Source organism: Sinocyclocheilus grahami, unplaced genomic scaffold (assembly GCF_001515645.1).
Source record: "Sinocyclocheilus grahami isolate Dianchi unplaced genomic scaffold, SAMN03320097.WGS_v1.1 scaffold579.1, whole genome shotgun sequence".
NCBI classification, from domain to species: Eukaryota; Metazoa; Chordata; class Actinopteri; order Cypriniformes; family Cyprinidae; genus Sinocyclocheilus; species Sinocyclocheilus grahami.
In genome coordinates, this window is record NW_015505758.1 from 1125651 (window position 1) to 1137282 (window position 11632).

General features: G+C 36.8%; 1 protein-coding gene across 1 annotated transcript; it reads left to right on the forward strand.

The window, feature by feature from the left end:
• The first annotated feature begins 2521 nt into the window (after positions 1 to 2521).
• Positions 2522 to 8179, forward strand: LOC107556786 (P2X purinoceptor 3-like). The gene is made up of 11 exons (XM_016239991.1): positions 2522 to 2557; positions 3322 to 3393; positions 3493 to 3562; positions 4362 to 4455; positions 4537 to 4614; positions 4720 to 4861; positions 5558 to 5694; positions 5943 to 6036; positions 6134 to 6199; positions 7462 to 7539; positions 7635 to 8179. The coding sequence occupies exons 1-11, from the start codon at positions 2522 to 2524 to the stop codon at positions 7761 to 7763; spliced, it is 996 nt and encodes a 331-aa protein (XP_016095477.1). The 3' UTR covers positions 7764 to 8179.
• The last annotated feature ends 3453 nt before the right edge of the window (positions 8180 to 11632 follow it).

Genomic DNA, 11632 nt, shown 5'->3' on the forward strand with positions numbered 1-11632 from the left:
TCTTTGATCTGATCATGAACCTGAACATTGGGGGAGTCGTGGCCTAATGGTTAGAGAGTCGGACTCATAACCCAAAGGTTGTGGGTTCGAGTCTTGTACCGGCAGGGATTGTAGGTGGGGGGAGTGAATGTACAGCGCTCTCTCCGACCTTCAATACCACAACAAGGTGCCCTTGAGCAAGGCACCGAATCCCCAACTGCTCCCCGGGCGCCGCAGCATAAATGGCTGCCCACTGCTCCGGGTGTGTGTTCACGGTGTGTGTGTGTTCACTGCTGTGTGTGCACACTTTGGATGGGTAAATGCAGAGCACTAATTCTGAGTATGGGTCACCATACTTGGCCACATGTCACTTCACTAAAAAAGAAACATTCTATATTTAACATATCCTTCTGAGGCCACTTTTTATAGAAATAGTCCATCCAAAACTGAAAACTCTTTTATGCTTTACTCGCCTTCATGCCATCCCAGATGTTTATGACTTTCTTTCTTCAGATGAACACTAACAAAGACTTTTAGTGTGTGCATATAATACAAGTGTACAGGACCGCTTCAGAAACCACACAAAGTGAACACAATGGTAAAGTTTAAAATATTAGTATTTGTATGTTTTCTTACACACACTATCATTTCACTTAAGAAGAAATTGATTCATCAATAGGTTTTGTTTGAGTTGCCTCGTCTTCACTGTGTAATTGTGTAGTTTTTCAAGCATTATCTCTGGACATCCTGTACACTTGTATTATATGCAGACAGATTTTATTTCCCTAAAACTCTTCATCTGAAGACATTCAGTCACATGTGGGATGGCATGAGTGTGTAAAGGATGGTGTATCCCTTTAAGGGCTGTATTTTTTGTGTTCCACTTTGCTGCATTTTAATCGTTGTTGTTGCACTAGATGACTTGTACAAATGTGTTTTGTTTTGTTTCTCACTTTAACCAAACCTTTATATGTCAGTCTGACAAAACATTTTATGCTATTTAATTTTAAGCAGTTTCACTTTGCATTGAGAAGATGGCTCAACATGGTGAAATAAGAATCTCCTTTATTTATTTATTTCTATTTGGAGTACTTGTACTTTTTTAATACTCAAGTAAAATTTTAAGTTGTACTTTTTTTAAACTTTTACTCAAGTATGCTTTTGGCCAGATACTTGCACTTTTAAGTAAAATTTGAGTAAAATTTAACAAAATTTTCACTGAGTATCTATACTTGAGTATAATTTTCAAATACATTTCACACCCCTGATTATTACACCTTTTCTCATTGGACACTTAATTCAAGTACAATTTGAACTCACTACTTGTACTTTTACTTGATTAGATTTCTGAAGAAGAAAGTACTTTTTACACCGTACAATTTTATTTCAACTTGAAAAGTACTGATGACATTTTTGCACATTAAATATGATAAATAGAAGCTCAAATAATGTGCTTTTGACGTGTGAGAACCAATGAGGGTTGTTTTCATGCATCAAGCACAAATTTCAGCTTCAGTTTTAACTTTCATCAGGTAAATTTCTGGCTTCAAAAGTTTGCCATATTTAAATTGTCATCACTGATTTGATTTGCATTCAGCCAATATATTACACAGCTTCCTCAGATTTGATTATTCATGTTGTGGTGGGAATTATTTTTTTATATAACAAATCTAAAAATAGATCTATAAAAATTGTAAATTGTAAATCATGTGTAGTGATGCTCTTACTATGGAGTGGTGACATATTGATGTATAATGATATATTGAGTAACAGTTAGGACTGTCAATTAATTATTTTTTACTCTAAATAATTACATGCTTTGCTCATTAATTATATAATTAGTTGCAAATAACCATATATAAGTGCTGAGAAAAAAACTCTAATGATGTATAATGATATATTGAGTAACAGTTAGGACTGTCAATTAATTATTTTTTACTCTAAATAATTACATGCTTTGCTCATTAATTATATAATTAGTTGCAAATAACCATATATCAGTGCTGAGAAAAAAACTCTAAATGCACCAAATTAATAATTAAAAGATGAATTATTGTTACAGACGGGTGTGGAATAGACAACACAAAAAGTGGCCTTTTACAAGTTAATGTTCTATGATGTCTCTGGCTTCTGTATCACATCTTGCTCTTGTCGTGGAAATTCCCAATACAAATCTGACTTCACCACAGACAGTTCAAACAACTACCAGTTGCTAATATAATAACTACAGTCTCTCGAACTAATCCCTGAATTCCCCGAATACTTACAATACAGTACTTCCCTGAAGTATTGTGACAGCATCCTGTCAAGAAGCTACGATCACTACCTCAATCACACATGAGCACACAGGTCTTTAGCAACTATACACTCTCACCGTCTTTCTCAGCTGTACACTGGTCCGACACAGGATCTTTAATACTAACTCAGAGTATTAGCCTCAGCCCTAGAACGGCAAATTAATAATTAAAAGATGAATTATTGCTACAGACGGGTGTGGAATAGACAACACAAAAAGTGGCTTTTTACAAGTTAATGTTCTATGATGTCTCTGGCTTCTGTATCACATCTGGCTCTTGTCGTGGAAATTCCCAATACAAATCTGACTTCACCACAGACAGTTCAAACAACTACCAGTTGCTAATATAATAACTACAGTATCTCGAACTAATCCCTGAATTCCCCGAATACTTACAATACAGTACTTCCCTGAAGTATTGTGACAGCATCCTGTCAAGAAGCTACGATCACTACCTCAATCACACATGAGCACACAGGTCTTTAGCAACTATACACTCTCACCGTCTTTCTCAGCTGTACACTGGTCCGACACAGGATCTTTAATACTAACTCAGAGTATTAGCCTCAGCCCTAGAACGGCTCTATAGTCTTCTGTCTTTGCGGTGCCTTGTATTCCTCAGCTGTGCAGCATATACCAGACACCACTCCCAAGTTGCTCTTTGCAGGAGTAAAAGTTTATTCACGGCCGGGAGCCCACTGGTCACAACAACCAAGAGAGACTCCTGAACAGAAAGATACATGTACATTTATACCTTGTAGATGAGTTAAATTCAGTGTCACTCAAGTCTTCTTCACTGTAATTAGTTATACTGATCTGGTCATTGGTTTGTCATATGACTGTTAGTTCTACTGTTTTAAGCATTTTTGGGTAAGTATAGATTCTTTAATCATAGATACATGATCTTTGATCTGATCATGAACCTGAACATTGGGGGAGTCGTGGCCTAATGGTTAGAGAGTCGGACTCATAACCCAAAGGTTGTGGGTTCTATGATGTGTGTGTGTGTGTGTGTGTGTGTGTGTGTGTGTGTGTGTGTGTGCCAGGGGGCATCAGTGTTCTGCGTAATCACTAAGCTCATCACAACAGAAAATCAAGTTCAAGGACACTGTCCAGAGGTGAGTGAGGACACTGAAATCTGTCAAGATTAATGTACACGAATTTGATAGGTTCTTGCCTCTGTGTGTGTTCATGTGTTTGTACATGTAACTCTTCAGAATGAGTTGAAATTCAAATGTGAGAGCGACAGTACTTGTAAGAAGCTGATGTCAAAACCACCTAGCAATGGTAAGATTTTCTTTTATCTTCTTTGTAGTCTTTATGAATTTTTTGAAGGATCAAATAATAAGGAATACTTGTGAATTCTTTTTTATTTAATCTTAGCGTTTCATTGTGTATTGTTTTGTGATCCTGAAACGGTCAAGGAAAACCTAGTGACATTATAAAAATATAAATTCATTAGAATTTTACCCCCTTAATGGTCTATTTGTGCACAGCTCAAAATCATCACAGTAAGGTCTATATGAGGGGTGTCCAATCCTGCTCCTGAAGGGCTAACATCCTGTAGGGTTTAGCTCCAACCAGTTTCAACATACTTGCTTGGAAGCTTTTAGTAGCTGTGTGGGACCGTCTAGCCTGTAGAGAATTGTTCTTTTTTTATTTTCAACAGAAAGTTAAACAGGGTTCACAACCTGTCTAAATATGTTTGCACTGGTCTATTTATGTACATAATAAAAAGTAGGAACTGTCTATATCTATCTTAGAAAGATTGCAAGTTTTTTTTTTTGAATCCCAATACTAAATTTAAAAGTGTAATCCGGCATTTTCTCTCAAAAAAAAAAAACCCATTGTCACTAGTGCGCAACGAAGATGAAGGATTCATGTGTTGTATGCTTCATTGCCGTAAGGGAATTCGGTCATTTGAAAGTAGCCTTTAAAAGATGCCACCTCTGAATTGGGACAATAGCTGGTTCAGCTGTATTTAATTAGGGTTGGAGCTAAATCTGCAGGACTGTGGCCCTCCAGGAACAGGTTTGGCCAGCCCTGTTCTATATGTTATGTTCTTTTCCATTGTTTTTTTCTCAAGGGTTGCTGACAGGACGATGTGTGAACTTCAGTGAGACCCACAAAGCCTGCGAGATCAAAGGATGGTGTCCCGCAGAGATTGATGAAATTCAGCCGTGAGTCCTCTTGTAAATGAACAAATGAATAGATGTGTGAATGGTTGAATAAAAGGACTGATGAAGTTTTTTCTTACTCAGAGACCCCATGATGGAGGTGGAGAACTTTACCATCTTCATCAAGAACAGCATTCGCTTCCCACGTTTTAACTTCACAAAGTAATGGCAACCAAACACAAAGACAAATTGTTTCATAATAATATCTGCATTTCTAATGTTTTAAAAAAAAATAATTATTATTAAATATTTATCTTTTCCTTTCAGGGGAAATTTCTTGCCCAACATCAATAATTCTTACATAAAGCAGTGTAATTTTGACTTTGAGAGTAACATGTATTGTCCAATATTCAAAGTGGGAGATGTGATCCGATTTGCACAACAGGACTTTACTACTCTTGCTAAAAAAGTGAGTGTTCATTTAATTATTTTTAAATTTGGATTTTTTTTGGTTACATTTTCCCCCTTGCTTTCTTACTGTAATCAAATTAAGTGATTAAGTGACGTGACATGTGGCCAAGTATGGTGACCCATACTCGGAATGTGCTCTGTATTTATCCCATCCAAAGTGCACACACACACCGTGAACACACCCGGAACAGTGGGCAGCCATTTTTTTGTTGCGGCGCCCGGGGAGCAGTTGGGGTTTCGGTGCCTTGCTCAAGGGCACCTCAGTCGTGGTATTGAAGGTGGGAGAGAGTGCTGTACGTTCACTCCCCCCCCACCTACAATCCCTGCCGGTACGAGACTTGAACCCGCAACCTTTGGGTTACGAGTCAGACTGTTTTTTATTTATTTATTTTTTTTTGTGATTGCTAAATTGCTTCTATACAACATTTCTATAAATAAGTTTGATAAACATAAGTTTTACAAGTAATTTGGCCGGTTAGTTCATAATGTTTACCTCCACCAATGGAAATAGTTTAAAAGAAGACAAAGAAATACATGTTGTATTAAATAATAACTGTATTATAAAAGTATCTAATAAGTGTTGTATAAAAAAAAACTTTTTTTTCTAAAAAAAATTGCATTATCTTTATTTCTCCTTAAGTGCAATATCAAATTGGATTTGTGTAAGTTCTCTCTCTCTCTCTCTCTCTCTCAGGGGGGAGTGATAGGGATAAAAATAGCGTGGGTGTGTGATTTAGACAAGGCAGAGGATGAGTGCAAGCCAGCCTACTCCTTCACTCGCCTGGACGCCATGTCAGAGAAGACCACTGTGTCTCCAGGATACAACTTCAGGTTCTGGAAGCTTTTCTTTCCACCTTAAAGTTGAATGAAGACTCTTCACGGCTCTAATGATACTGTGCAACCAAATGCACATACTTCATTCACATGTTTATCACAAAGCTAATTCTTGATGTTCAGATCTGTTACGTGCCAAACTTTTATAGTGGCCACATACTGGAATCTATTACAAAAAGGCTGACAGGTTGGATAATCCTTACTGAAATCCCTACTTGCTAACATGTATAAATCTTTGTCCTTAGGTACGCAAAGTATTTTAAAATGGAGAACGGAACCGAGTATCGCACTCTGTTGAAAGCCTACGCCATCAGATTTGATGTGCTGGTTAATGGAGATGTGAGTTCATCAAAAATACAACATGTTTGTGTATTTTTGAGTTTCACACTTCTGTGCAAGTGTGTTTATAATTGCTCATGACATCTTCTCTTTAAAGGCGGGAAAATTTGACATGATCCCAACTCTGATCAACATGGTTGCTGCCTTCACCTCTGTTGGTGTGGTATGTGTTTTCATAAATAGATTCTGTGCATTAACATTATATAGAAAATGGACTAACTCCAAAAGTCACAAAACAGGTCTAGCTACTAAATGTGACAATAAAATCAACTTCAGTATAAACAGAACTAGAAAGTAGTTAAGTGGTGCAACCATAATAATTCGAGATCCATTGCTGCCACAGACATAAACAGTAGCTTTAGTAAAATTCAGATATTTGCTTCGAGTTAAGTTTTAAGTTAAGATTTATTTTAAGATTTAATTGGTTATAATGAAATCTAGTTTGGTCACTTCATGTTGCACTGTTGATTTGCAGCATAATGTTAGTCAAAAACCACTTCATTCCATATTATGTCATAAAGTTAAGTAGATTATACTTAATAATATTAATAAAATATTTATATGAATATATTAAAAATATTAATAAATATCTGGGGGGGGGGGGGGGGTTCAGTGTTGGGATCAATACACGACTCGTTGTAAATATAATGAACAATCCAAATTGTTCAAGTTTTTTATACATATTGACTTATTCAGTGCACATTTTTGGCATACAGCCTTCTTAAGAAAACATGAAAATGTCAGTCAATTCAAGCAAATATGGTACCAGAGTCTGCAAAAAAAAAATAATAATAAAAATAATAATAATAATGCATGTGTGTGATAGTCCTGGTCTGTCCTGCCAGTTACTAAGCATAACACTTTTACCATAGTTCTGACCAATGTAAGCATAAATCAAATAATGAAAATATGTTAAATCATCTGAAATGTGATCCAAGTGAGAAGTGAGCAAACCGCCCGACTGGCCCCAGATCTTCAGGAAAGATCGATCAGTATAGACATAATTTACTTGTGTAATGGAGACATTTTATGGAAACCAGGTAACGTCTCAGAGAACCACATGCCAGTATTTTTGTATAATATATATTTATGTTTTTATATAACTATAACTTCCATGACATCAGTTTTATCTTCATCCTCAACTTAACCAACCAGTTTTATCATTAATTAAAGTGCATTTGGAGATGCATTAAGTTTTTTTCTACTGATATTTTTAAACATTAGCATCCATTTCCATGAAAGCATGATATATGGATGCATATAAATGTGTTGTTTATTATTGTTCATGTGTAATACTGAAATTATTTACAACAGAAAATAATTCATAATTGTTAACATCTTAAATATCAGAAGATTAAATATCAGAATAATACAGTGTATGAGGACCAGTTTCAGTGGACTTTTTCTTAATGTTCATTATTTTAGGGTACAGTGCTTTGTGACATCATTCTGTTGAACTTCTTGAAAGGAGCTGACCAATACAAGGCCAAGAAATTTGAAGAGGTTTGCATTTAAGCAAGTCAACAACAGCATTACATCTATCTATAATTATGATGAAAATGAAAATAATCTTTGTCTCTCTCTTGCTCTGTTTCTAGGTATCAGATTCACATATTCAGAGCAATAATTCATTGTACAGGACCAGAGACCACAGCCAGCATTCAATCAAAACTGATGAGAAGTTCTCCAACGACTCCGGAGCATTTTCCATTGATCGTTATAGTTAAAAGTGCTGGTCACGGCACTTGGGGAAGGATTGGAAAAAACAAATTAATTCAAAGTTCTTCATTCCAGTCATAATCTTTATTTATTTTTTTTCACTAATCCTAGATCCTTCCACAAAGAACAGTGTAGACCAATATATATATACACACACACACACACACAAACACAAAACGGTTCCATAGGCTATCAACTGAACTTTCCCCCCTAATTTTACATTTGCCTTAAACATAAAGATTATTTTAACTATAACCATGGCCCCAATCTTAAACATCTCAAAATCAAAATCAATCAGTCAATATGTATTATTTGCCTGACTGATCAAAAATATTACTATATTTTGTAAATAATAGTATTAAATAGTAAGTAAATACTCAAATTCTGCTATGTATACTCATAGTGTTTGCATGGCCTTAACTAGCAATTAGTTAAAAATATTTAATATTTCATGTGATTGTATAGCATACACCCAAATGTAGCTATGCAGCTGTATGTGTGTTTTTTTCGGTCATGTATTCTAGTCCCTGTTCAAATTCAAAGTTGCTTTGGGGCCTGCTGGCATGGTATTTGTGGCCCTTAGCAATCACAAATAAATTTAGTTTTAGAATAACTTTTCTGGATCTTAAGGAAATTGACTAAACTTAAAATTTCAGGGCAGCATGAACATTTTACTTTTTTTTTTTTTTGCATAAAAGTGGAGACACCACAGTAGGTATGTTTACATGCACTAATTTCCTAATTAGAAACTAATTTCAGATTCTGAAAGTTCTGTTTGAACCCTAAACTTTACAGTACGATTCACATATTGTTACATAACATGTATTCCGAACAAAACTTCAGCGCATATGGAGTGACCAATCGCTGCATTCAGAACTTTTTTTTCCTGTTGATTATTTCTGGTCTTGATTATTTTCTTGATTATTTCCCATTTCAAATGAAATTTCATTCAGATCGACCTCAGTTGGATCAGCTGAGGTGTTGACATGAAAGCTTTTCTGTCAGATTGAGCCATCAGTCCGATTAAATGGATTATTTGGGTGCATGTAGCTAGAGTACCTAATTTCTCTATATATCAGACTAGAGTGTGTTGTAATGTCTGTAGTGTGCTGTAATAATCTTTGAGGCAATGTCCTTTGTCTCAGATCTAGCAGGGGTTTATAATCTGAATCTCTTTATAATACCAGTGGGAAAAAAACTATGACCTGTTCCTATAAATGTATAATAAATGCAGCTTTTGTGTTATCATGAGGCTGCATTTTTTAAAGGCGTGTTAGAAATAACTCTGAAAGTAAGATGTGATAGTAAAACGTGTGGAAAAAATGTGAGAGAAATAGGAGGGGTTGTGAAAATTAAAGAGATATAGTACGGCTGGCATAAAAATTATCAAGTAAAATCTGCAATAAAAACTTTTACACTCATTGTGTGTCACATTGTGTGTTCACATTTTATGTTGTCGCCCTGTGCTAAAATGTACACATCAGTCTAGACTAGATATCTGATTAGCAAACATGTGTACAGTAACCAAGTCTATGAAGTGTTTAGATTGTGAGCTCCAGCAACTTTGGCTGTCAGGTTTGATACTGAGTGGTCACAACTGTATTTGTAACCACAAGATCTAGTGGTTTCGTTGTCTGGTGTGGTAAAATACTAACTTTTGTAATAGCAATAATTTGAAATAAAAGTAATAGCACAATTGAAAATATGCCTATAGCTCAAACATAGAAATTAAATGATGCTTTAGGTTTTTATGTTTAGGTACAGAAATTGAAAAATCACATACAAAATAACTTTTGCATATTCTTCACTCTGTGTTGCACCTTGATTTTTCATAGCCATTTGAAATTAGAGGTGACCACTGCATTTTAATCATGAATTGAAAAAAAGAGCAATGTTTGATTTATATAAGACTGTATAATTTCAAAATCTGAAGCAAAAACAGAATAACCTGACTTTAGCTTTGTGAAATTATGCTACATAAAACATCTGTATGAAACAGAAACAGCAGGTGGGGCTGAATGAGACGCAGATTCACTCTCTGACAGCAGGTGGCGCTCATGGAACAGTGATACAGCGTTTCCTTGGTTACCATTGTAAACACAGGCGCATATTAACACTAATTTAAATTCATCATACGGAGACAAAATGAAAAGAAAACGCCATTTCTGAAAACAGTCAGTTCCGTTCCCCTCAGAAACACATTCATACAAAATTCAATGTTTGGATTTTCTTCCTATATTTCGCGCATCCTGAACAGTTGTCTTGTTCTGTCTGCTACACAGAATATTCTCCTCTTTGTGTCCGTCTTCAGCATCTCTGGCCTCTGTTAATGCCCGTTTACAGACTAAGTATAATAATAATATTTCCATACTAATGGCCATTGGGAAAATGATTGCAGTGCAGTTTGTGTGCAAGCACCGAACAGAAGATAGTCTGAAATAAAACAAAAAATGTCCATTAGAGATCGGTGCATCTGTACTCCAGTGTATAAATTCAATATAGATTAATCATTGTTAAAGCTGCAAAGTTACTTGCCAGGACGGGTATTTTGACATACTTTTGTATGTATTTGCCCGTTCAAGGGTCTCTTGCGTGTCAGAGACGCTGCGTGTTCACACAGAACACAGCGCGCGAGTACTGAAAGGAGTTGTCTTTCACGCCCAAATACTTTTTAATTGCTTGAATTTTTAAATGAACAAGTCTTAAAAACACATGCAAATGATAAAATGTCGTGATGACGCTGCAGTGGCCCGATCGGCCAAGTGACAAATCCGTCTACTGTCCCAAGCGTCTTTCACACTGGCCCCGGGCCATCGGGCAGTCCTGATTGTCGAGCCCTGCCCTGAATCCATCTGCACTGTATACTAAACCTCTGTTTCGTTTAGTTAAATGTATGAAACTTGCCATTGAATGAGTGTCCAGATGCAGTCTCAGATGAAAGTCTTGATGGTTTGAAGGTTTGGTGGTGTTGGAATTGTGATCACGTTCTTCCGAGTTTGAAGAGTAATGAACTACAAAGATGTTACTCTGACTCGTGGTGATTGGGAGAGTTCTCTTCCAGGTGAAAAGTTGCAACATGGCTTGCTGCAACTTTGACGTCCTACCGGCAATGGGGAGGTCCCGCAGGTCATGGTCGGACTGGATGTCCAAGAGGCAAGGAGGTAAGCGCTCAGAAGAAGAGAGATGGAGGCCGCACCTCCAGGGGGTCAGTGAGCCAATGGTGACTTAAACTTTTGGAGGGAAAGGTTACGACTCTTTGTCTTTGACCATGGTATTTTGCATAGGTAACTAGATGAAAAAAAACTGATAAATAATAATTTGCCCACTAGAGCCGCGTTTCCACCGAAATTACCTGGAACAATTGTACCAGGAACTTTTTTCCCCAGGAACTTCAAGACCGAGACAGTGATCGAGCTGGCGCACTCGCATCCGATGGCAGGACATCTGGGAGTAGCTAACACCATGCAGCGGATTCAAGATCGATTTCACTGGCCGGCAATGGAAGCGGCGGTGAAACGGTTCAGTCAGAGCTGTCCAACCTGCCAGCGCACCTCTCCTTGTTGCCCTCCCCCCAGCCCACTTGTGCCGCTGCCCATTATTGAAGTACCCTTCAGCCGCATTGGTATGGATTTAGTGGGGCTGCAGCCAAAATCTGCAGCCCCAGACTGCAGAGTGTTTCTGCTTCCACTTAAAATAGGCATTTTCAAAATGTTATAATAAATGATCTGTGGAGTATTTTGAGCTGAAACTTCACAGACACATTCTGGGGACACCAGAGACGTATATTACATATTGTAAAAAGGGGCATAATATGTCTCCTTTAAGGTAAAAAAGGCGGAAGTGTGAAGGCGTTAAATTATTGAGTTGTTGTTATTTC